The sequence below is a fragment of the Anastrepha obliqua genome, chromosome 1 (genome assembly GCF_027943255.1).
Source record: "Anastrepha obliqua isolate idAnaObli1 chromosome 1, idAnaObli1_1.0, whole genome shotgun sequence".
NCBI lineage: Eukaryota > Metazoa > Arthropoda > Insecta > Diptera > Tephritidae > Anastrepha > Anastrepha obliqua.
In genome coordinates, this window is record NC_072892.1 from 36792359 (window position 1) to 36816278 (window position 23920).

At 36.3% G+C, this 23920-nt stretch overlaps 5 protein-coding genes across 5 annotated transcripts; 4 read left to right on the forward strand and 1 right to left on the reverse strand.

The window, feature by feature from the left end:
* Nucleotides 1-1405: 1405 nt before the first annotated feature.
* LOC129253252 (chromatin assembly factor 1 p55 subunit) lies at nucleotides 1406-3285 on the forward strand. The gene is made up of 3 exons (XM_054891551.1): nucleotides 1406-1742; nucleotides 1832-2389; nucleotides 2448-3285. The coding sequence occupies exons 1-3, from the start codon at nucleotides 1721-1723 to the stop codon at nucleotides 3155-3157; spliced, it is 1290 nt and encodes a 429-aa protein (XP_054747526.1). The 5' UTR covers nucleotides 1406-1720; the 3' UTR covers nucleotides 3158-3285.
* A 1221-nt stretch (nucleotides 3286-4506) lies between these two features.
* On the reverse strand, nucleotides 4507-6582 carry LOC129235534 (protein arginine N-methyltransferase 1). The gene is made up of 5 exons (XM_054869425.1): nucleotides 6455-6582; nucleotides 6030-6395; nucleotides 5659-5969; nucleotides 5400-5587; nucleotides 4507-5322 (listed from the first exon to the last, which is right to left on the reverse strand). The coding sequence occupies exons 1-5, from the start codon at nucleotides 6465-6467 to the stop codon at nucleotides 4629-4631; spliced, it is 1572 nt and encodes a 523-aa protein (XP_054725400.1). The 5' UTR covers nucleotides 6468-6582; the 3' UTR covers nucleotides 4507-4628.
* A 156-nt stretch (nucleotides 6583-6738) lies between these two features.
* On the forward strand, nucleotides 6739-7979 carry LOC129247756 (28S ribosomal protein S10, mitochondrial). Its single transcript, XM_054887044.1, has 3 exons — nucleotides 6739-6835; nucleotides 6898-7154; nucleotides 7216-7979. The coding sequence occupies exons 1-3, from the start codon at nucleotides 6827-6829 to the stop codon at nucleotides 7469-7471; spliced, it is 522 nt and encodes a 173-aa protein (XP_054743019.1). The 5' UTR covers nucleotides 6739-6826; the 3' UTR covers nucleotides 7472-7979.
* A 1405-nt stretch (nucleotides 7980-9384) lies between these two features.
* LOC129253125 (uncharacterized) lies at nucleotides 9385-11090 on the forward strand. Its single transcript, XM_054891384.1, has 5 exons — nucleotides 9385-9837; nucleotides 9905-10093; nucleotides 10162-10246; nucleotides 10339-10494; nucleotides 10629-11090. The coding sequence occupies exons 1-5, from the start codon at nucleotides 9587-9589 to the stop codon at nucleotides 10809-10811; spliced, it is 864 nt and encodes a 287-aa protein (XP_054747359.1). The 5' UTR covers nucleotides 9385-9586; the 3' UTR covers nucleotides 10812-11090.
* A 5577-nt stretch (nucleotides 11091-16667) lies between these two features.
* LOC129250762 (D-aminoacyl-tRNA deacylase) lies at nucleotides 16668-17523 on the forward strand. Its single transcript, XM_054890362.1, has 4 exons — nucleotides 16668-16782; nucleotides 16843-16933; nucleotides 17003-17238; nucleotides 17312-17523. The coding sequence occupies exons 1-4, from the start codon at nucleotides 16740-16742 to the stop codon at nucleotides 17482-17484; spliced, it is 543 nt and encodes a 180-aa protein (XP_054746337.1). The 5' UTR covers nucleotides 16668-16739; the 3' UTR covers nucleotides 17485-17523.
* Nucleotides 17524-23920: the final 6397 nt, after the last annotated feature.

A 23920-nucleotide genomic window follows, 5' to 3' on the forward strand; every position in this document is an offset into this window, starting at 1 on the left:
AAATGGAGGCAGAAAATTATTATCCATAAAGTTGCAAGAAATATTACTTAAATTGAAGTCGGCTAAGTTGCTGTCACCAATTTTCTCATAATGTGCTGGGATGCTCCCAATAGGGGCTTATATATGCCATCGGAGCAACCCGGCGGAATATAGGACACGCAAATATACAGCACACCAAACGCATCTTTTAATTTTACGCACGGAATTGGAATCCAGTAGCACATAAAAAGAGGCAGGAGGATGACTGCGTGTAACAATAAGTACATCACCACCCCTACTAACACCAGTTTCAGCAAAATCTCAATCCTTGCGAAAAACATCAAAGAGAGTTGTGGCGAAGAACTCCTCATCAAAGAAGTTAACATTTAGCCAAGTCTCGATTAGGACGAAAAAGCCGTAATCCAGTTGCGAACTCAAAATGCAGACGGATTCAGCTTTGGTGCGCACTTGGCGTAATCTGGAGGCCCAATTTCCTCACACCCTTTGCATTAAAACAGGCACATGTGAATCTACGTATCTCAAGAGAAAATAATTAGCTACGTTTTGCAAATCGTACGATCGATGAGGTTTGCAAAATATTTTTGAATAATTGTATGAAAGTGATACTTTTTCACTGAGACTGATAGAATATTTACGTCGTATACACGACTTTTAAATCTCCGAATATGTTTTGTAAATCGCTTTTATCTTAAATCGTACCATTTGCAGAACATTCTTGAATATGAAGAAGCTAAATTGCTTGGAAGAGATAACCAGTTGAAAAGTACATTTCAAGAAGTACAGGTTGTCGCGACGAAATAAGTCCATATTGATGGATCGTACTCCGCTTGCAATGTATCCTAAACATTCAATATCTATTTAGCATTTTCATAATTTTTGAAACTAGGTTCAATATTTGAAAAATAGGATAGGGAAATTCAAAAAGTGTATAAGATTGATGGTCACATTTACGAGATTGCCGTTTACATAGTCAGACTTAACTGTGAACTTCGATTATACTCGTTTGTTTGAAGATTCAGATTGGTTAGTTTATAGAAACCGTGTTCAGTAACTTTTCTAATCGATAAATCACAGCATAATTGTGCCCTCATTTAAGAAGTATTCTTACGCTCTTGCAATCAGTCGTTGTTGGGATTCACCGAAGTATCATGAGCATTGGCTGCGTTGATTTTTCCTTATATCACCATCCCAGTCTCGTAAACAAATAGCTGTCACATTCCGTGTAACGTCAGCGACTGAGTCATACAAATTGCAGAAAGCCAGTTAACAGACCGATGTTGGCCACACCTTATTCTATTTACCGTGTGTGAACATGGTTATTAATGCTTTCTCTCCCTCAAGTATTGATTCTTCCATGTGCCAAATGTATAGTTGGCAACGCTAAGTATGCCGCTTTTTTCCATGAAAATACAGCTAACTTCCCTCGTCAAGTACTATAGCTTGCATCTGAACTATTCTTCTCGCAACCGATGAGTTTTATTGTCACTTGCGGTTTGTTTCAAAATATCTGGATATTTGTGAACATTGCATACTAATATAAGGCAGTAAGAAAAATTTTAAACCAATAAATACATTTATTTACACACTCCTAGTAGTGTAGTGGAATTTTCATCAGTAGGTGTGAGTGTACTTCTCAGTCTCTTTTGTTTTTTTCGCCGCTGTTGCTTTGTTGTTTTGGCGCCTTTAAGTCAACGCCAGCGGTGTGAACAATACTGAAATCATGGTCGATCGTAGTGATAATGGTAAGATTTTTTGAAATGATTTTCTTTAAACACATTCGCGTTAAAGTGAACTGTTTACTATATATTGTAACTATTGTAACTCTTTGCAGCTGAGTCTTTCGATGATGCCGTCGAGGAACGTGTCATTAACGAGGAGTATAAAATCTGGAAGAAAAATACTCCATTTCTGTACGATTTGGTAATGACCCACGCCTTGGAATGGCCATCGCTAACCGCACAGTGGCTTCCAGACGTGACTAAGCAGGAAGGTAAAGATTATTCGGTGCATCGTTTAATCCTGGGAACTCATACATCGGATGAACAAAACCACTTGCTCATTGCAAGCGTTCAGTTGCCCAGCGAAGACGCACAGTTCGATGGTTCTCACTACGACAATGAGAAAGGGGAGTTTGGAGGGTTTGGATCGGTTTGTGGGAAGATTGAAATCGAAATTAAAATCAACCATGAGGGTGAAGTAAATCGAGCACGTTATATGCCCCAAAATGCGTGTGTAATTGCTACAAAAACGCCATCAAGTGATGTGCTTGTGTTTGATTACACGAAACATCCTAGTAAGCCAGAACCATCAGGAGAATGTCATCCGGACTTGCGCTTACGAGGACATCAGAAAGAGGGGTACGGTCTGTCATGGAATCCAAATTTAAATGGTTAGTTAAGGTGCAATAATTTATTAAGTATGCTTATTTAGGAGTCTTAATTGTATAGGTTATCTGTTATCTGCGTCTGATGATCATACAATTTGCCTTTGGGATATTAACGCGACTCCTAAGGAACACAGGGTAATTGATGCAAAGAATATTTTCACCGGTCACACTGCAGTAGTGGAAGATGTTGCCTGGCATTTGCTGCATGAATCACTTTTTGGCTCTGTGGCTGATGATCAGAAACTAATGATTTGGGATACTCGTAATAATAATACATCGAAACCATCTCACACTGTAGATGCACACACAGCCGAAGTAAATTGCTTAAGTTTTAACCCCTATTCGGAATTCATTTTGGCTACCGGTTCTGCTGATAAAACAGTAGCTTTATGGGATTTGCGTAATCTTAAATTAAAATTGCATTCCTTCGAGTCACATAAGGACGAGATCTTCCAAGTGCAATGGTCGCCCCATAATGAAACAATCTTGGCATCGTCTGGTACGGATCGCCGTCTACACGTATGGGATTTGTCAAAAATAGGCGAAGAACAGAGCGCAGAAGATGCCGAAGACGGACCTCCTGAGCTATTGTTTATTCACGGGGGACATACGGCGAAGATTTCAGACTTCTCGTGGAATCCCAACGAACCTTGGATAATTTGTTCTGTTTCAGAGGACAACATCATGCAAGTTTGGCAAATGGCCGAAAATGTTTATAATGATGAAGAACCCGAAATACCAGCATCTGAATTAGAAACACCCACCGCCTAATTGCTTCTGGGTTTTCGTTATTTTTTATATTTATTTTTAAATCCAACCACTATATCAATCTCCTATAAGTGGACATAAAATAATATTTCCTTTATGGTTTTTTGATATTAATAAATATGACTTAGTAATTTATTTGTTTTATATTAGCACGCCAACGTTCTTCAGTTGTAACATATTACTGAGCGGTCAACATGCGATATCTCAAAAAACACATAATAAAATAAATTCTCCAATCCTTACATATATACCGAAAAAACTACTCAAAAGTCGAAATTATAACTGGGCTAAAGGCGAAACTCATTTCATCTCTCCTAGATGAAATGCAATAGCAGGTTGTCAAATTTTTTGGGGGAAATCAGTACGCATGTTTCAATTTGTTAATAAATATAATTGCATCTACGAATTCCTAATTTTTTTTTTAATTTAGTGAATATGTTCCACAAATTATTCGTTCATTTACTAAAATTCGCTAAAAATTCTATTTAGAATAAAATGGTTGTGTGAACATCTGTTTAGACTGTGTTGTTGTTGTTGTTGTTGTAACAGCATAAACATTCCCCATACTTACATACGGGGAATACTGCTGGAGTGACAGTCCTTGACCGGATATAAATCCGGGTCGTTTCGGTAACGTAGAACCGACTGTCGTGGAAACGTAGACTGTGTTGTCATCGAAGTCATCTAACGGTAGGCTAGGCTTAGCAAACAGGTTTGCCGCAAAGGCGTACAACGTAAATTACACAAGCCTACAAAATTCACTCGTTTTTTATAAGATACTGGTTTTCAATGTATTTTTGAGCACTGAGTATGATTCTTGGGTCCGAGGTGGTTTTAAGGAACGTTTTATGGCTTTTCCCCCAGTTGCCAAAAATCTGACAACTGCACTGACATTAAAACTTGAATCTTATACTACTATTGGATTTGGTGATTGATTGAAGAGTGATCGTATAGGGCTGTTTAGTACAATTTTCATACACGTTTTACGCGGGAACTTAAAAATGCGGTTGTATATGTGTCATATCATGTCGGGCGGAATTCAGAAAGAACGTAGGTTCGAATTTCGGTGAGATACCAAAATGAAAAAGTTTTTTCGAATAGCGGTCGCCCCCTCGGCAGGCAATGGCAAACCTCCGAGTGTATTTCTGCCATGAAAAAGATCATCGTACAAAATATCAGCCGTTCGGAGTCGGCTTAAACCTGTAGGTCTCTTCATTTGTAAAACAACATCGGGACACACGCCACAAATAGGATGAGCTCGGCCAAACACTCACGGGTGTACGCGCAATTATATATATATAAATATATACATACATATCTGATTAAGTTGTTAAATCAATTAATAATATTCATATATTGTATAAAACATGTATTTTACGGTTTAATATCTTTCCAACAAAATGAATAATGGATTTGAAATGCATCTATATAAGTTTAGGCCCAGGTAAATCAGGTAGTATCTCAGTAGTTATTATTAGTCCAGATAGTAGGAGTGCTTCTTCCCGAAAGCTTCTATTGTTATATCCAGAGATCGGGCGCTATTACGACTACGACGACATATCAGTTGCCCTTTGACAGTATCCCCAACTTTTACTTTCTGTGGTCGTTCTAAGAAGAATACCACCTGTTTCCAATGCGTTGGCTTGCTGTTGGGCGAAGTACTAAACGAAACTGGCACAGGCAGATCGAAATAAGTATCGAAGTAACCTACAAAAGCAGATAATTCGCCGTCCTTTGTACAATTGAGATGGATTTCGTACGTGAAATTAGAATAATTTAAGTCGACTTTTTGCAGGTTTAAGTCTGCTATTAGATTTGGTTCAGTGAGTATGTGTTGAGAATCAACCACGTCGATAAGAGGTTCATGCAATACCTCTTTTCGCATATTTGACATATTTAGGCCATATACATCATCCCAGAACTTAACTTGTTGCTGATAAAGTGATTCACTGCCATAACCAACTATGCTCATTGTGCATCTATTTGGAAGCAACATTCCACCATCTTTCAGGTGCGTGTCGCGCGCATAAATCACACTGTCCAACATTCCTTCGAACAAAAGAAAATAGCCCATCCACTCAGAAATTATGATGTCGAATTTTTCTTGTGGCAGTGTAGTATCTTCTAGACGTCCTTTTATCAGCGTAACATTGCTGATGTTATTTCGCCTGGAAAAGAATAAAAAATATACATATATATATATATATATACCTGCGAAGCAATAGTTATAAAATACGAATTTTACTTTACTATATCCATAGCATTGTAGATTATATCGGAGTTATCTATTCCAATTACACATTTGGCACCGGCCTGCGACGCGAAAATTGAGAGAATCGAAGTACCACAGCCAACATCAAGCACATCTTTACCGTTAACGAAACCTTTATTCAAAAGTAATGCGTCACGATAACTTGTTGTTCGCACAACATCCTAAAAGTAAATGTTTGAGTAATAATTTTGTTATAATATAGTAACGAATTTATTTGGAAGAAGCTGCTTACCGACAACATTTCATGATGTATGCCGAAGTGTGCATAACTACTGAAATAGCCACTATCCGCTTCCACGGAAACGGCTGCTACGGAATTTAGCGCCTTTAACTTTCCATTTCGCATGGTAGCTAAAGGAGTTGGCTCTTTATCTAATAGCCGTTGGAAACCAGCGCGCATCTTCGCCATATCTTCTCTTGCGCGTTGAAGCAACTCCTCTAGCTCCCGAACTCTTTCTTCTAAAACATTTAAAGATGGTTTTGGATCTGAGCTATTCGTGCTTTCGTGGTTTTCGACATTCGCAAGTTGCATTTCATCGTAATCTTGGTAAGAAAATTATGTACTAATTTTTAAGTAAAAGCACTTTCACTTGCAATAATTACCATAACATAGCCATGCTTCGTATTCTTTTGGCTTTAAATATTTCTCGTCGTTCCAAAATGGTTCTTTTGCAGCTATAATTTTTTCCGCAGGCACATTCTCGCTACGAATACAATTTATCAACTTAAGGAATGAGTACTGATCCATATGGAATTTGAGTTTCAGTCTATGAAAGTCAATACCATGCATCTTATCTAAGTGTTCCATGCCAGATTCCACAGATGACAATTGTTGTTCGCAGAATAAACACTGGACGGCCTCCGTATCCATTTCCTCATCAAAATCGCTGAAGTCGCCATCATTATCGCTATTACCATTAGAACTAGCACATTCACTAGTGACCTTCTCATCAATAAGCTCGGGGATATCTAATTAAAAAAATTGTGTACAATTTTAAGCTTTAAGAAGTAATTGAGTAGCAAATTACCTGTGTGTTCCATTGTTAAATTCAAAAGTAAAAACAATTGCACGTGCTGCTAGCACGGGCATCCACTAGCACAGTTGTTGCCAACTTTACGGTTGATAGAAAATTATTCGTTTAAATAATTAAATCCGCGGAATAAAATTTTATTTATGAGAGTAAAAGCCATATTGAAAGATATATATCTCTGGGGTAAAATGGCTACTCATTTCATTCATTCATTGAGTATAGTAAAAAATTATTTATGCATTTCAGAATATATTCGGATAACATTAAATTGCAACCCTACAACCCAAACAAAAACAATAAAATATTCCACTTCTTTAGGTTACATAACCTCTACCGCCTTTGCGAAAACAAACTAAATATTTCAGAATCATGATATCAGTGAGTTATACAAAGTATTTAACTGGAAAATATTCAATATTTAATATATACAACCTTTACAGGCTTTTCGAAATCTGTTAATAGAACGCAGCACCGCGATTCGACCTCTGTCGCGTCTTACTTCTATATCCTATAGTAACAATGCATCTACAACCAGTGCAGGTGTATCATCAATTGCTCCCGCGGTTACTGCTGAAAAAGATAAACTATTTAGCAAATTAGAAATTGAATTACGTGGTGTAGATCCAGCGGTGTTAAAAAGTTATGCGTGGTTTGCGACAACAGCAGCAAATCACCTAAATATTGAAGTGGGGAAATGGTAAGGATTTATAATTTTATCGTGTTTCGCATGTCACTAACAGTATGCCAATTCGTTTTAGCTGGGCCGAGAGAAAAGCGCACCACGATCGTTTGACTTTATTAAAATCGGTACACATTTATAAAAAGCACCGCGTTCAATACGAAGTGCGCACATACTTTCGATACCTGAATTTCCACAAGTTAACGGGCTCAACGCTAGATACCTTTCTGGAGTATATTGAACGTAACTTGCCTGAAGGAGTTGCTTTGCATGCTACAAAAAAGGAAATACAAGAAATACCGGATTACCTGAGAAAACCGCCAAGTGAAGTTTAACCAGATATCACAGTGCTTCAGTTGTTCATGTTCCGAACATTTTATGATTTAAGAAAATATTTAAAATGAGCTTGTTTTCTAAATTAAAAATTCTACCTTTACTGTTAAGAAACAAAAAAAAAACTATATTCCTATTGAACAAATGGATAAAAGTGTAGAATGCCCAGCGGCTTAGCTATAAAAAACACGGAAATGGGGTTGCACCAGTTTTTACTCTTATCGTAAAAGCCGAAGTTAAAATTTTCACTCCAGAAAAATCAAAATATTTCAAAAACTCAAAGCAAATTAAACTACATTTCGTTTGTTGTATAGAATTCATACCCTTTTATAACTTTCTCAGAAAGAATGAATTCTATAAAGATATTTGTTTTTAGAAATCTGGTCTTGTCTATGCAATATTAAAATCCCAACCATGACCACGCAATTCACAGTTTCTGTCGTAAATCTTTTTTGTATAGTACACTTGTGAGTTGTTGTTGTGCTTTGTATGTGCATATATTAAATTATGAAAGATTAAAATCTTTAATATACAAATATATATATAATATTTACCAAATTAAATATAATATTAACTAAAGGGTTTTCCAATAAGAGGTAGTATTTTGATATTCAACAAAAAATGCTATTTTTTAATATAAATTATTGGATGTTTATTTCATTATAAAGAGGAAGGTATGCCGTTAATAGTGGAAAATAACATCATGCAAATGACCACCACGACCACGTTTACAGGACAATCTCCTTTTCATGAAATTTTCCATAACCGAATTGCAAAGTGGCTGTCCTATGTCCTCGATAGCCTCACGAATTCCATCTTTGAGGTCTTTAATCGACACTGGTCTGTTGACGTAGACCTTCTCTTTCACGTGGCCCCAAAGAAAAAAGTCATAAGGTGTTAAATCACAAGATTTTGGTGGCCAATTGTGATCATCTCTTCGAGAAATAACACGGTCCCGTAAAAGAACAATGGTTTCGTTGCTTGTGTGGCACGTAGCGTCGTCTTGTTGAAAATAAACATTGTCCAGATCAATACCATCCAATTCCGGTCATAAAAATGCGTTAATCATCTCTCCTGTTATTGGAAAACCTTTTACTTTCTTAGTAATATAAATTTATATAAACTTCATAATGTAAACTCACAAAAAACAAGAGAATTTTGGATCTTTCTTCTCCGAAAGTTATAAAGAAATGGAAGAATGATATCTTCTTATTCGTTTACGTGATCGGCGTCTATCTAATTCTTTTGTTTGTTTTTTATAGTTAAACAATATATTAAAGATTTATTCCATCAGATAACGGCAGATATTAACGTCTTGTTACAAACGATGTCTTGGGTTTGAAACGAGTTTTAGCATCGAGTATTAATTTTTTTGTAAAAAAAAACATCAATTTGCTGTCGATATAATTATTTTATGCGAAAACTACGGTTTTAGAAATTGTTTTATTTGGTTGCCGTGGCGTGTTCCATTCCAAATTCATGCCCTCTGTGTTTGAGGGAGAATGTTCATCATGAGAGACTGGGATTATGCTCCATACTCATCTGAAATTTCCTGGATTGACTTTATTTATCCTGTTTCCATTTCTCACACCTTTGAACAATTTTTGCGATGATTGAGATGTTAAAAAGGGATTTGCTTGAAACGCGGAAGGCGAATCAAAAATTGGTCTATGAAAAAAGAATTTTTAGATGGATTATATTTTTTAGAATAATGTAATTTTTAAAATGATACGATGGAGACTATTCTGAATAATAATCAAGGAATAGTTGTACGTTTTTCGTTTTAATTAAAAATTTCCTGCTTGGCGAAATTTGTTAAAGAATACAAACATTTGTTGATAAAGTCGGTTTATCTGCCACTTTTGATTGCTTCGTTTAAATAAACTTTTGAAGAACTTTTGAAGTGTGTGTGCGATACAAGGCATAAATTGGCGAAAGTTTTTCTTAAAATAACGTCAACCCACATGAATTTGTAATGGTCAGATCACCTTCAGCAGTAACTGACTGTTTGGCGCTAACTGCAATTAAGAACTCTCTAAAGTGGTTTTGTAGAAAAATAATACACAAGATTAAATATAATAAATAAAATAAATGGTTAAAACGAGAGAATAAGTAATATGAATTACAGCAAAATGGTATCTCTTAATGTGTACAGTAGCCGTTTGTTCCACGCCATAGCTTTGGTATTGGTTATATGCTTCCACATTGCACCGCAAGCTGAGAGTATTGGCGAAGATGCAGTTTTAGACTTTTTAGAACAGTTACGTGTACGAATGTGTCATCCGATACCGCAGTTGGGCTTGCCTGCCTTGGACCCTTTTCAAATCACTCAAGTCGAAGCGCAAATGAACAATAAATATATTATAGAGTAAATGAAAAAAGCTTTTGAATCAATATTCGCATTCTTGGTATTCATCAAATTATTTTACTTGTAGCTTCACTGGCTCTATGACGGATTTTAAGCTTACTGGTCTTTCCGATTTTATTTTAAATGACTTCAGGATTTCTATGATACGAAAATCAATATTTAATGTTACTCTACCACTAACTGCGCTCAACTCGATTTATACCGCTAAAGGATCATTAGCTTATATTGCCAATTTGGCAGGCGATGGTGATGCTGAGTAAGCAGAAATAAGACTACTAAATATTATTTGTTTTGTTGTGCATGCTTATTTCGCTTTTTAAACAGGGCGTACGTAAAGGACTTCAGCTTGGGAATTTCCTTCAGCTTTAAAACTGGCAAATATCTTGGTATAAGGAATTTGAGCATTCAGGTGATTATCATTAAAATATATATGTATATAATATATATATTTTCCAAACTCTAATAGTTATTGTAAATTAAGGAATACCTTTTTTCTGGCAGATCAAAGTTGGAGAAGTTTATATCGATTTTGAAAATCTACTCGAAGAAGAGCGCATAAATGATTTCTTCCACTCGTTGATCAATGAACTGGGCTTAGAGCTTTTGGGAGATCTTTGGACAGACGAGCAAGGCTTTGTGGAGCAAAATGTACAAGAGGTATTATGATATTTATATGTACATATGTATGTATCTCACATAATTAAAAAATTAATTATGGATGTGAATAGGATGCACCTCTTTGCATACTTAAAAACCATTAACTTCACTTTTCCTAAACTTCTTTGCTGCAGCGAGTCAACGTTTTTATTGGTCAATATACTTTAAGCGATATTATGAAAATAATTGGTAGTGAGGGAGGAGAATCAATATTTATTAATGGACCACCAGGCGACTGCAAAGATGTCACAACCTCAAATGAGACTTTTGGTACAACGGCAAATACCTACAAAAAGAACACTACACTGAAACAATAAAAAAAAAAAATAAAGTCCGTATAACTAATTATTTTGTATTGCGTAGAAAAGGTTATATTTGCTCTATCTGTACAACGATATACTCGTACATTTAATTGGTATACTAAATAAGTTATATGGTACATGAAATTATGCACATTCGTTGTTGTTGTTGTAACAGTTTACTTCACATTTGTCAAGGAGTGGTGGTTTATTTTAATTAACAACTGTAATATAATTGGTACATCGCTTCGTCCAGACCTTGAAATTACTGCTTTGCTTTCTTTTTACATTTGTGAAATACTCGTAATAATTAAACTTTTTTAAATTAATATTTTTATAGGTAGTTTCATTTTTAGCTACATGTATAGTGTATTCCTCGTATTATTATTAATATGTATACATGCATATATTTGTAATATTGATATTACTATTATTTAGTTCTAAATCAATTATTTGATCATTGCCTACTAAGGCCATTAAAATAATAATTTTTAGCATATTTACTGATCGCGCATTTTCATTTGGCATACATATATTTATGGTTTATCTCTTATGCACCTTTTAAGAATAACAAAAATTACCAAAAATTACAATAGCATATAAAAGCAATGCAATTCAAAACATGTTTTCTCACATTGTTTTTGTAAGGCATATAAGGCCGAATATAGATTATTAGCCTACTGTTTATTGATTTGAAGCCAAATATAAGAATTTATGACAACCAATTGCCCCCCAATCGGTTATTTCTATAGGGGCAATAAAGTTAAGTGTTTGTGAACTTTTCGCAAGTGTATGAGCTTAAGATTAATGCGTATTTTTATAACAAAATACCCTGAAGACATACATAATTAAATTAGTGCAGAACATTTTTTTTTAATTTTCTCAATGATGCGAAATGGAAATTTCTTAAAGAAGAAAGCAGCTGGCGATTACTCAGAATATGGGAAGACAAATAATAATATAGCGTTTAACTTTCTGTAGAATTAGCGGCCATAGTCGGGTGTTTTTGTGCGTGAAATACCGTAAGTATTTTTGGGTTCGATTTCTCTGTGGACGTGGAATAACAAAAAGTTTTCACTAACAGGGGTCGGACGCTGGCAGGTAATGACAATTTTCCTAAATACAGTAGAAGCCCGATAAGTGCAATGCCGATAACTGCAATTTCGCGGAAAGTACAATTCGATTTTGAGTCCATAGAAAACTCGAAAAGAGCAATAAAAAATTGCAATTTTCGGGCGCAAAAGAATTCTTGTTCGAAGAAATTTTTTACTTAATACGGCAATGTATTTGCGTTCATCAGGCGCGAAGACACAGCTTTATAGCTATGCACAGTTATGGTTCTCGGAATTATTGCGACCAAAAACACTGTTCTCACGCTTTGTGATTTTTGACATTTGTGACATTCAACACGCGTTAGTTTCAAGCTGGTTCTTGAGAGTAAAACAATCGTTCGGAGTTTGAATAATTTTTTTTTTGCTTTCATCAAATAAAATCATGGGAAAAGTGAAAAAGAATCTATATTTTCTTACATTGAAAGAAAGAGATGAGATTCTCCAAAAAATTGAAAAAGGAGTTAAACAACGAGATCTTGCATTCGAATACAAAGTTGATTGCGCAACGATTTGTCGAATAAAAAAACAATCCCGTTCGTTAAAAGAAAATGCATACAATTCATTTTCACTTGGAAATAAACGGAATACTTTGCGGTTTGGCAATCATCCAGAGCTCGAGAAGCGTTTGTACCAGTTTTTCATGAATCAGCGGCGACGAAATGGTCCTGTTTCTAGCTTGATATTGAAAAGCAAAGCATTAAAAATATTTGATGAAATAAAAAAGGATGGAGAACAATTCAATGCAAGTGATGGATGGTTTTCGCGATTCAAGAAACGCTTCGGACTTCACTTTTTGACTGTGACTGGTGAATCATTATCTTTTGATCCAGAAGCCATTGAGCCATTTACGGAAAAATTGACGGCGAAAATCGCTGAAAAAGGATATGTAACATCACAAATATATAATGCTGATGAAACGGAGCTCTTTTGGAAACTTTTGACAAATAAAATTTACGTTTCGAAAGATGAAAAGAGTGCTCCAGGCAACAAAGTTTCAAAAGATCGAATCAGTGTTCTTTTGTGTAGAAATGGTGATGGCAGCCACAAAATAAAACCATTAACGATCGGCAAATCTATGAATCCGCGTTGTTTTAACAATTTTCGTCTACCGGTGAATTATGCTAGCAACAAGACTGCTTGGATGACGCGGGATATCTTCAAAAAGTGGTTCTTTGACAATTTTGTCGAAGAAGTGAAAAAATTCGCCAAAGAAAATGATGTTCCACCCAAAGCATTACTCTTGCTGGATCAAGCCCCATCTCATCCGCCCGAAGAAGAATTAGTTTGTGCTAAGATCGAAGTGATGTATTTTCCGGCCAATTGCACAGCGATTTTACAGCCAATGGATCAAGGTGTTATTAATATAACTTGACAAAAATTCAATACAAAACATTGCTAATGGAAACCATAATTAGTGAAAAAGATTCTTCATTACATGAACTATTGAAGAAAATTGATTTGAAAACCGCCGTGATCATGTTGAGCCAAGCATGGGGGAAATTGCTCCCTGAAACGATCGCTAAATGCTGGAAAAGCGTATTGGGTACAAGCCCAACAGCTGACGCGATTATTGAATCTAATCCAGACGATATGCCATTGGATATCGAAATTGACGACCCCCTTCTTGTTGGAGGATTACAACGGTTAAATGAGATGGTCGAAAACTATGTGGGTGAAGCAGACACAGATGAAATCCGCAATTGGGTTTTGGAATTAGGAATAGATGAAGGTGATAGTGAAGCCAATGAACCCGAAGATACTACTCAAGAAGAAACAACCGAAAAAGTCCAGCATTTTTCGATTTTTGGCTGTGTCAATACAATTTTGAAATGGGGTGAACAGAACGATGTACTGTCATTCAATCAGATCGCTTGTTTGCATGATATCCGATCAAAAGCACTTGAAAAGTGTTACGAGAAAACGCAATCGAAAATAACAAAATTTTTCAAAAAAAAAAAAATAATTGAATTTTGGAGCACACACTCATATGTCCTTCCGCATTGATCTCTTTGTATTAATTTCAATAAATATGTATTCATTTTTCTTGAATATCGACCTTTTGAGCTCATTAATTGCATTGAATAGAGTTAAAATATTTTTCCCTAGGTATTCCTCGATCCACAGGAGAAATTCGCAAAATTGCAATTTTTCGCTAAGTGCAATCATTGCTGAAATTTTCCAATTGTACTTATCGGGCTTCTACTGTATGTTGCAATGAAACAGTTTGTCATAAAAACCATCAATCTTTCGCTGGCGGCATAACAATTTAAAGCACTCTACGTTTTTAGATATCACAGGGTTGCTATTTATATTTCTTGCATAACAATGGACAAATGAACATTGGTGGCTAAAAACGGTTTTATTGAGTTTCCAAATGTTCTCCATGATGATCAATACACTTTAGCATTCGTTTTAAATAATTTTCGTAACACGTTTTCCCGATAATCTAATGCTCATTTCATATTTCATTGATATTTTCTGACACAACAACTGATTTTGGACGACCTTCCCGAAATTCGTTGGTGAGCGAACAGTGATTACGGGTAAATCCAGTTTCTTTACGGTACTGCAGGGTGGTGCCAGCTCGCCGTATAAGGATTTTAGTTCATCGATGAATTCCTGTCTTGTTAATCCACGTCAAAAATAGTGAAAAATAGTCGCACGAAAATGTTCCGGGTTTAATTCCAGCTTTTGCCGAAATAATTTTCTAAAACCATTATAAACAACACTAAACTGGCGAAAGGCATAATAACGATAACTACGAATTTTGCTTGGACATTGTTCTTTTATGTGAAATTTATCTCGAATCGAAAACTTGTAATAAATTGTAAGTGCTTTGGGATGAACTGGATTTTTGTGCGACCAAGAATGAATGGCCTGCCAGCATTTCTAAAGAATTATTTTAGAGCCGCAGCAGTGACATTGGTGGGGCCCATGCTGTTATTCCAGCCTAATGCTTTCGAATTTGAGAGTGTTTCACGGTGTTACAACAAACCAAAATAACATGTTTTATAATTATGTTTGTACAAGGTGGCGCAGAATGAGTCTCCTCATCGGAAAATTTACAATTTTTGCGAATGACGTCGTACGTTAATCATATTTGACATTTGTGAACTAGACAGCTTTAATATACAAACATTCGAGTAATGGAGCACGAAATGGCCAAAATAAAGGCTCCCTCCACTCAAAATTATGTTTTTGTATTGGGTTGGAGAATAAGTTCATAGCGATTTTATATTTTCTTTATTTTAACTAATTGTTTGTTGTTTGGCAAAATATTCACTCGATAGAACTTTTTCTGCTCTACAAAACTATGTTAATTGCATTTTTGTTTTATTTTATTTTTTATTATTTTCGAGGTTTAAAAATTGAATACCCAGGAGTCAAAAATCAACATTTTCGACATCTGCTCTTCTTTCTTTTCATCGAGGTCAAAAAGCTGCCGAAGCATCCCGGCACATTTGCGACGTGTATGGAGAAGGTGTCATAGGGGAGTCTACAGCACGGAAATGATTCGCAAAAGTTCAAAAATGGCGACTTTGACGTCGATGACACGTCCTGCAGCAGAAGGGTCTCTGAATTCGCTGAAGAGCGTCACAAATCACTTTTGAAGGAGAATGGTCACCAAACCAGTCGTGAATTGGCGGAAAAAATGAACTGCGATCATAGAACTATTCTCAACCACCTTCGGTCAATGGGACTTACCGAAAAATTGGGAGCCTGGGTGCCTCACGAGCTCACCGAAAAGAACAAAGAAAGTCGTGTTCAAATTGTTTCTCAGCATCTTGTCCGCCATCAAGCAACAAGCGGCCACAAACAGCGCTTTTTGCACCGAATCGTCACGGGGGATGAGAAATGGTGCCTATACATCAATATAAAGCAAAGAAAGGAGTGGGTGGCTCCAGGAGATACGCCAGAGCCGAGAACCAAGGTGGATCTTCATCCATGTGTTTGGTGGGACTGCGAAGGCATGGTGCACTGAGAAATGCTCGAAAATAATTCCACGGTCAACAAAGGCTCTACATTTCTCAGCTACATCGCGTGAATGAGGTTATTCGACTGAAAAGAACTGATCGACATGGCCAAACCATACTCCTTCACGACAACGCCAGACCCCATGCTGTACAAGTGGTCAAAGACGCACTCAAAGAGTTCGAATGGGAGGTCCTTCAGCATTCGCCGTATTCTCCGGACCTCGCCCCGACCGATTACCAAATTTTCCGCTCCCTGTCAAACCATATGAAGGACGTTACCTTAAAAATTGGCTTAACAATTTCTTTGACACCACATCAGGCGATTTTTTGGGCGGAAAGGCAATAACAAATTGGTCAGGAGGTGAGAAGAGGTTGTAAACAGCAACAGCGAATATATAATTGATTAACTTATTTATATAATTATTATTTTTTGTTTAAATAGAAGTTTCGGTAAAATCGCTACGAACTTATTCCTCAACCTAATATTTAGTAAAAAAGTTAAAAAGAAAATTGGATGCTTAATTTTGCGGCACCTTGTATTTAGTTACTTTAGGAATTCTTATTTATGTGTTAGCTTGTTTTGGAAAGTAGTTGCAATAAAATGTAATACTCAACTCATTTTCACATTCAACTTGTAATAAAAATTAATTTGAACTTAACGTCCCTTTGATAAACCACTTCCTCAAATGTATTGTACTGTACTTTACACTTGCCGCACGTACTCGTACTGTACGCAAAATCAGCTGTTTCACTAGTTGTCATAAATCGCGAATTATAAACATAAACATAAAACAGCTGCTGCGCGCTTTTTAGAATTTCTTTGTAATAAAACTATTTGTATTACATTTTAACAATACAAAATGAAAGCTATAGTACAACGAGTATCTGCTGCAAAAGTAACCGGTAAGATATCAATAGAAATTCGACTATAAAATCCCTTTTTACACGCGATATTCATTCAAGTTGGCGACGAATTAATAAGCTCCATAGGACGTGGTCTATGTGTGCTTGTAGGCATAACGCACTCAGACACAGAAAAGGATGTGGAATATCTGTAAGTGTGCTAATATGAAAACAAAAATATTATTTAATCAACAAAACTTCATCAACTCTTAAACGCTAGTGTACGCAAGCTACTCGCTCTGCGTCTATTTGAAGACACAACCGGTAAACGTTGGCAGAAAAGCGTTAAGGATGAACAACTCGAAATTTTGTGCGTTTCACAATTTACGCTCTATCATCGCCTTAAAGGGAATAAGCCTGATTTTCACTTAGCCATGCAAGGTGACACTGCTCAAAATTTATATAACAATTTTCTGAAGCGTTTGGAAAATGATTATATTGCGGCGAAAATTAAAGGTAACGACGAACTTTATTGTTTATATTATATTACATATTATCTTAAATACATAAATTGTTTATTTATGTACAGATGGCAAATTTGGAGCCTACATGCAAGTGCACATACAAAATGACGGTCCTGTTACTGTTGAGCTCGAATCGCCCGTTGAGGTAGTGCAAGCTAAAAAACCATCTCAAACAAAATTAGAAAATCCAAACAAAGAAACACCAGTTGAGTGCACTTCAACAGAGGTGGATAAATAAAGCGAAACAAAAATTAAATAAAATTACGCGAAAAATCAACACTACATTTTTAGTAAGAATCAGAACAAATAAGATTAACTAACAAAAATGATGGGTGGTTTGCAGTGAAGAAGGAGAGGAATTTATGGTACTTATACATTTGTTAAGATTTAGTTCGTTGAGAAGAATATCTTAGGGATATAGTGAGTTATGATTTTGTTTTTGCGAAATACTCCAAGCTGATAGTCCACTTTCTTGGAATCAATATTAAATTAACGTGATCTCAGTAACGAAAGGCGATGATTTTTCTTGAAACATTAATAATCGGCCCAGGGCCGTGGAGAGAGTATTCGGGCCCCGGGGGAAACTTGAGATGCGGGCTCCTTCAAATTTTTTTATTTATCAAAATGCGTATTATGTTATAGGGATATAACATTTAAACATTGAAAAACTCATTGATAAAATTTTTGATAGAATTAATTATGAAATATTGATTAAAATGAATTTTAGAAAACTTCTCAGCAGATCTGGAATAAAAAACGCAGCTGAAAAAAGTTAAAATTTTTTATTCATTTTGTGAGCCTTACAAATATTTGAAAATGACTGCCACGATGCTTAGAATTTTGCTTTTCTTGCTTTAGCTGAGGCAAAAGCTCTTATAATATCATCGAAGTCGAGTTTCCTTGCTAACTCAGATTCCAAATACAAAGTTGCCAATCCTGTTACTCGACTCTGAGCTGAACAAGAACGATGGTAGTCTTTGATCCTTGATAAAGCGCTGAACTATCTTTCGGCGCCGGCAACCGATACTGGCAGGGTGCAGAATATTCGCAAAGCAATACAGATGTTCGGGAACAGAGTATCCAAGTTTTTAGCTGTAATGGCATTCAGCAAGTCGAACGGAGGCATACAACATTCCGAATTTCCAGTAAAATTCGCCTTGTACACAGTCTTCAAGTGACACATCTCAATTGAGATTTCTTCCGACACATCAGAAGGGTATTTTTTAACAAAATTAAGAGCTGCTGTCTGAAGTTCTGCTTTTTCAATTTTAGGAAATAGCCACAGCAATGAGAAAATGTTGTTTATGTTTTTAATTGCAGTAAACCGATTTACAATACCAGTGATAACTGAATCCATGATGACGAGAAATATGTTCCTCTTGAAATCAATTTCTTCGGCGGTCATAAATATTCAAAATAACTTGTTTTATGAAGTATCTAAAATGCGAAAAGTGTTCACTTGTTCAGAACGTATATGTTTTAAACTCAAAATAATTGACAAGATTAAGAGAATGTAACGTTATTTCACACAGCAAACTTTTCTTGAAAGGGGCCACGCATTAGTTGCCGAAACATAAAAAAAAAAAATAAAAGTGTGAAATTGACTGGGGAAACGAATTTAAAAAATTATTTATATAATAACATACCCAGTGAAAAATCAAAAACTTCTAGTCTATAAAAAGTATTATTGCTATCTCTACATTTAATTCTTTATCCACGTAAGGACAAATTGCTTTAAAGAATAACTACGTTTTAAAATTGGTCTTCATTTAACATACAACTATCTAAATTTAATCTAATCATCACTATAATTATTAATTACCGTATAAATCAGTAGCATAAAATGTTCAATTTTAATAAGAGCTCAATAATATACACTTTTGTATCACCATATTATATTTATTCTTCGTAATCGTGATCATAACATTCGATATGGTGACACCAAAAAAAGTCTGTGACGGAACTCTGGTAGAAGTATTACTTACTATATTTTTTCAAGCAGGAAATTTCTTGGAATTACTCTCGAGTCCGGGCCCCTCTGAAAACTCTGGGCCCGGGGGAAAAAGTACCCGATCCCTCCTCCATCCCTCTCGTCGGGCCTGAATCGGCCTTATAACGAACTCAAGGTGCATGCGCTTCATTTGTCATTTCCAATAAAAAAGAAAATACACAAATGAAAATTTGTAAGACAACTGCGACACTCAAACCATAGACTGGAAAAGCTCGGTCAAACATATAACAAGGGATGTATGCGCCAATAATAGTTATTATTAATTTTCCCTACACAAAACAACAATTAAAGACAACACGATAATAGGAAAACAGCTGGCTGATAGGTCTTTGTTCTAGTGGTCAAGGTTAATGTGCCTTTGCTAGTTCCTTTTTTGTTGCTATTTTGCAAAATTCAGGGTGGAACTCTAACATTTGGAATTCATTTTAATTCGACTATAAATAAAATATGCATGAATATTTTTCAATCAGTTCTTTTTTTTTGATAGAGTAAACCTTTTAAAATCTTGTTGCGGCCGTTGTAGCCGAATGCGTTCGTGCGTGACTACCATTCGGAATTCAGAGAGAACGTAGGTTCGAATCTCCGAGACTTCAATGATAGAAACAGTTTTTTCTAATGTCCCGATTTACACGAGGAGACATCTGGAAGGAAGACACTGGAAATTCTCTTTTGATGTTTCATTCGCGTACACACGGGCAAAAATGTTTCCGCGACATTTTGACATTTAATACTTTAGCATCGTCTGGTTCGGATGTATTCTAGCACGCGCTTACATGTAAAGCAGAGAGCGTTCGACAACAGTTTCTTAAATATATGAAAGAAAAATGCAAACTGGTTAAATAATAAATAATTTGTTGTTTTTTTATTGAAATATATCTATAAATTCTTATACTGGAATAAAAAAAATTAAATTAAAAATACTTCATATGTAAATAATTAACTTAAAATTACCTTGGGTATCTAGAAATGCAGGGAAAAATTAGAAATCAACATAAACATGTCCCATAATATATTTTAAATTATACCTACTTTACTAGCAAAAATAATCGTGCATTTCCCAAGCAGCGTTCGGATGTTTGTCATCGTTGTTATCTTCCGTTTGATTGAAAACCAACACATAACTCAGAACTTTCTTCCACAAAAGAAGAAAACGAATGAAGCAACTGTCAAAAATTGCTTTAAGATAAGAAATACGAATAAGAAGAGCAAAGCGTGTCGCCGAGTACGGGAGACAAAATCCCTTCTCTCTTCCCCGACCGTCCTTCGCCCTTGAACAAAATGTTTCCCTTCCAGATGTCTCCTCGTGTAAATCGGGTCAATAGCGGTCGCCACCTCAACAGGCAATGGCAAATCTCCGAGTGTATTTCTGCCTTGAAAAAGCTCCTCATAAAAAATATCTGCCGTTCGGAGTCGGCGTGAAACTGTAGGTCCCTCCATTTGTGGAACAACATCAAGACGCACACCACAAATAGCAGGAGGAGCTCAGCCAAACACCCAGAAAGGGTGAGTGCGCCAATTATATATATATCTAACCCTTTAAAAAATAAAAAATTGCAAGTCATCAGTCATTATATATTATATTAATATTTTCACAATGAAAATTTAAAGTTTAAATGTGTTTAACGCCCTTCGCGTTTTACATGAGATATCAAATACAGATACAAGTTTGTAATTCCATGCATTAATTATAAATTGTGCCTTTCTATATGATATTTGCTTATGTTGAATGAGTTATCGGAAAAATATACCACCACTGTAACTCTTTCCAAACTATACAAACGTTTTTTTTTTTAATTTTATTTTCACTGAAGCTGAACTAAAAACAGTTCAATGCAGGGCCCATTAAATTAAACATTACCCGAAGTAAATTATAAATATCCGAATCCAACCACAAGCAGTGTTCTTAATATTTGTATTTATAATAAATACCAATTCAATTGTAATTGCGATTGCTTGCTGAGGCAGGGCTCAAAGGAACAGTAAAACGGAACTCTTCCCATACGACTTTTCCTCAACAAATTAATGGATTTTTTTTTCCATTTTTCTTTATTTATTGAATCTTTCTTGTATAAGAAACTAACAATAAGTTTACAAATCTTATATACTAGAGTAATATGTTTCCTTGCCAGTGCTAAGAAACGAATTATTTGCTCAAATGAACATATATTTACGTATATGATTAAATCGGTTGTGAATCTCCAATTCTTCATAGCTGGGAGCCGGAAAGGCCTAGTTTCCAGTCTCCCTTAGAGGTTCCGTTGTCCCTCATGTCGATTGTGAAAATGATGTTGTTTTTTGTTTTTTTTTTTTTCGAATGTGATAGATGTGGTTGGAGGAAGTTGTGGACGGACTCTCGTGTGAGATGAGATCATTAAGATAGTGCAGACTTGAAGATGTCTCTTTTTTTCAATCGTGTGTGGCCTTATCTAAAAGTAGATTTCGCGCTAGTTTATTGGGATGGTCTTCTAGCTTTTGTAAGCATTTTTTGCTCAACCGTGCTATTTCATCGGCTACACGAGGTATGCAAATATCTCTGTGAATGTTAGCGTTCTTTATATACCATTGGAGCTCCCGTGATTATCCGCAGAGGCTTTAGATTGCACTCTCTGAAATTTTTCGATATTTGAGGGCGTAGCCGTTCCCCATATTTCTATACCATATGTTCATATTGGTTTTAGCATGGCTTTATATAGTAGCACTTTGTATTCTAGAGGTAATGCTGATTTCGGGTACTTTTTCCCCCGGGCCCGGACCCGAGATTATACGTATTTATATGAATTAGACATTATTGGAAAGGGCCCGCATTTACAATTTTCCCGCGGGGCCCGGAATTTTCCCCCGGGGCCCGGATATGCTCTCTTCGGCCCTGTGTGGCGGCTTTGGCTGGTTTGTTAGTGACGCAACTTGTTAACCCAGTTTTCTAAAGAGTTTGGTGCCGGTTTCTTGCTCTATCTCACGATTGCTAGATAATCGCTTTACGCTCCTGAATCGTTAATGAGTCGTTCGCATAACATTGGCCCTACTCGCAACTCCGAGGTTGTTAATTGACGGCTGATAGCACGATTACCGAACTTGGCGTGCAAAAGAACGATCGTTTGTTATGCTAGCGTCTGCAACTTAGGGGAGAAAATCGGGTAACATAGCGCGGTAACGCTTGAAGGTGGTGGGAAGATATGATATTACATGATCTTGGTGGCTAATCCACTAGTCCGAGACGAGAGAAAAATTGAACACCGAAACGACACAGTAAATCCCATTGTTTCATGGGCTGTATGGTAAGTATGGCGTTGTTTTGCAGGAGACAAATGTTGTGGCTTTAGTGTCCAGCATCAAAAAGTCGTTTATCATGGCGCGATAGCGTTCGCCATTTCCTGTTACATTGGTGCCAGCCTCGTCTTTGATGAAATATGGACCGATAATACCTCCAGACCATAGATCGCACCAAATGGTTGTTTTCAATGAATGCAATGGCCCTTCTTGAATGGTTGCTCTTCATCCCAAATACGTCAATTTTGCTTATTGCCGTAGCCATTAAGAAAAAAAACGGCCTCATCGCTGAACAAAATTGTAAGTTGACCTGAGCGCGCGATGAGCACTTTTCACGGAGCGTCGATTGTCGTAATAAAATTGTACGATTTGTAAACGTTGTTGAGGCGTAGGTCCTTTCAATGAATACTGAACAAAAAATATCTATTTAGTTTGACAGTAGTCACGCGTTGTCTGCCAAAAAAAACCCTATTGCAAAAAGCACCTCCCTTCTGATCAACCTTCATAGATATATGTATATACAAAGGGTGATTTTTTAAGAGCTATAAGAAAGTTTTTCAAAAAAAAAACACGTAAAATTCAGAAAAATGCATGAAATTTTTATTTAAATCGATAGTACAGTCCATATTATTTAATGTTTGAAGATTATTTCATGCAAATGTTGACCGCGACTGCGCTTCAAATGGTCCATCCGCTTAGTCCAATTTTGGCATACTCTTTCCAATGTTTCGGCCCGTATCTCACATATAAATGCTTTAATGTTGTCTTTCAATGCGTTAATTGAAGCAGGCTTGTCTGAATAGACATGAGCTTTAACATAGCCCCATAAAAAATAATCTAAAGGCGTTATATCGCACGATCGGGGTGGCCAATTAACAGGTCCCGAACGTAAAATAAAATGTTCACCGAACTTGCCTCTCAACAAGTCCATTTTTACGCGTGCTGTGTGGCATGTGGCGCCGTCTTGCTGAAATCACATGCCATGCAAGTCAAGCTCTTGCATTTTGGCCAAAAAAAAGTTGGATATCATTTCACGGTAGCGCTCACCATTCACAGTTACGTTACGATTCGCTGCATCTTTGACAAATCCAAAATCGACAATTCTGCTTATTTACGTACCCATTGATCCAAAAATGAGCTTCGTCGCTGAACACAATTTTTCGATAAAAAAGTGGATCTTCGGCCAACTTTCCAAGAGCCCATTCACCAGAAATTCTGCGTTGCGGTAGGTCGTTCGGCTTCTATTCTTGCACCAGCTGTCTTGTGAAAGGCTCCGCACCTAAATCCTTTCGCAAAATTTTCCACGTTGTTAAGTAACAGATGCCCAATTGCTGCGAATGGTGACGAATCGGTAATTGATGGTCATCATTAACACTGGTCGATACAGCTGCGATAT

What these genes read in the sequence shown, in the direction of transcription:
- LOC129253125 (XM_054891384.1), top strand. Translation starts at nt 9,587, where the DNA reads ATGAATTACAGCAAAATGGTATCTCTTAATGTGTACAGTAGCCGTTTG. An exon ending in AACAATAAATATATTATAGA is followed by an intron (nt 9,838 to 9,904) that starts GTAAATGAAAAA and finishes TTTTACTTGTAG; the next exon opens with CTTCACTGGCTCTATGACGG. An exon ending in TAAGGAATTTGAGCATTCAG is followed by an intron (nt 10,247 to 10,338) that starts GTGATTATCATT and finishes TTTTTCTGGCAG; the next exon opens with ATCAAAGTTGGAGAAGTTTA.
- LOC129247756 (XM_054887044.1), top strand. An exon ending in AATATTGAAGTGGGGAAATG is followed by an intron (nt 7,155 to 7,215) that starts GTAAGGATTTAT and finishes AATTCGTTTTAG; the next exon opens with CTGGGCCGAGAGAAAAGCGC.
- LOC129235534 (XM_054869425.1), bottom strand. An exon ending in CGAAGCATGGCTATGTTATG is followed by an intron (nt 5,970 to 6,029) that starts GTAATTATTGCA and finishes TTTCTTACCAAG; the next exon opens with ATTACGATGAAATGCAACTT. An exon ending in TACATCATGAAATGTTGTCG is followed by an intron (nt 5,588 to 5,658) that starts GTAAGCAGCTTC and finishes ATTTACTTTTAG; the next exon opens with GATGTTGTGCGAACAACAAG.
- LOC129250762 (XM_054890362.1), top strand. Translation starts at nt 16,740, where the DNA reads ATGAAAGCTATAGTACAACGAGTATCTGCTGCAAAAGTAACCG. An exon ending in ATCTGCTGCAAAAGTAACCG is followed by an intron (nt 16,783 to 16,842) that starts GTAAGATATCAA and finishes TATTCATTCAAG; the next exon opens with TTGGCGACGAATTAATAAGC. An exon ending in GAAAAGGATGTGGAATATCT is followed by an intron (nt 16,934 to 17,002) that starts GTAAGTGTGCTA and finishes CTTAAACGCTAG; the next exon opens with TGTACGCAAGCTACTCGCTC.
- LOC129253252 (XM_054891551.1), top strand. Translation starts at nt 1,721, where the DNA reads ATGGTCGATCGTAGTGATAATG. An exon ending in GGTCGATCGTAGTGATAATG is followed by an intron (nt 1,743 to 1,831) that starts GTAAGATTTTTT and finishes AACTCTTTGCAG; the next exon opens with CTGAGTCTTTCGATGATGCC. An exon ending in ATGGAATCCAAATTTAAATG is followed by an intron (nt 2,390 to 2,447) that starts GTTAGTTAAGGT and finishes TTAATTGTATAG; the next exon opens with GTTATCTGTTATCTGCGTCT.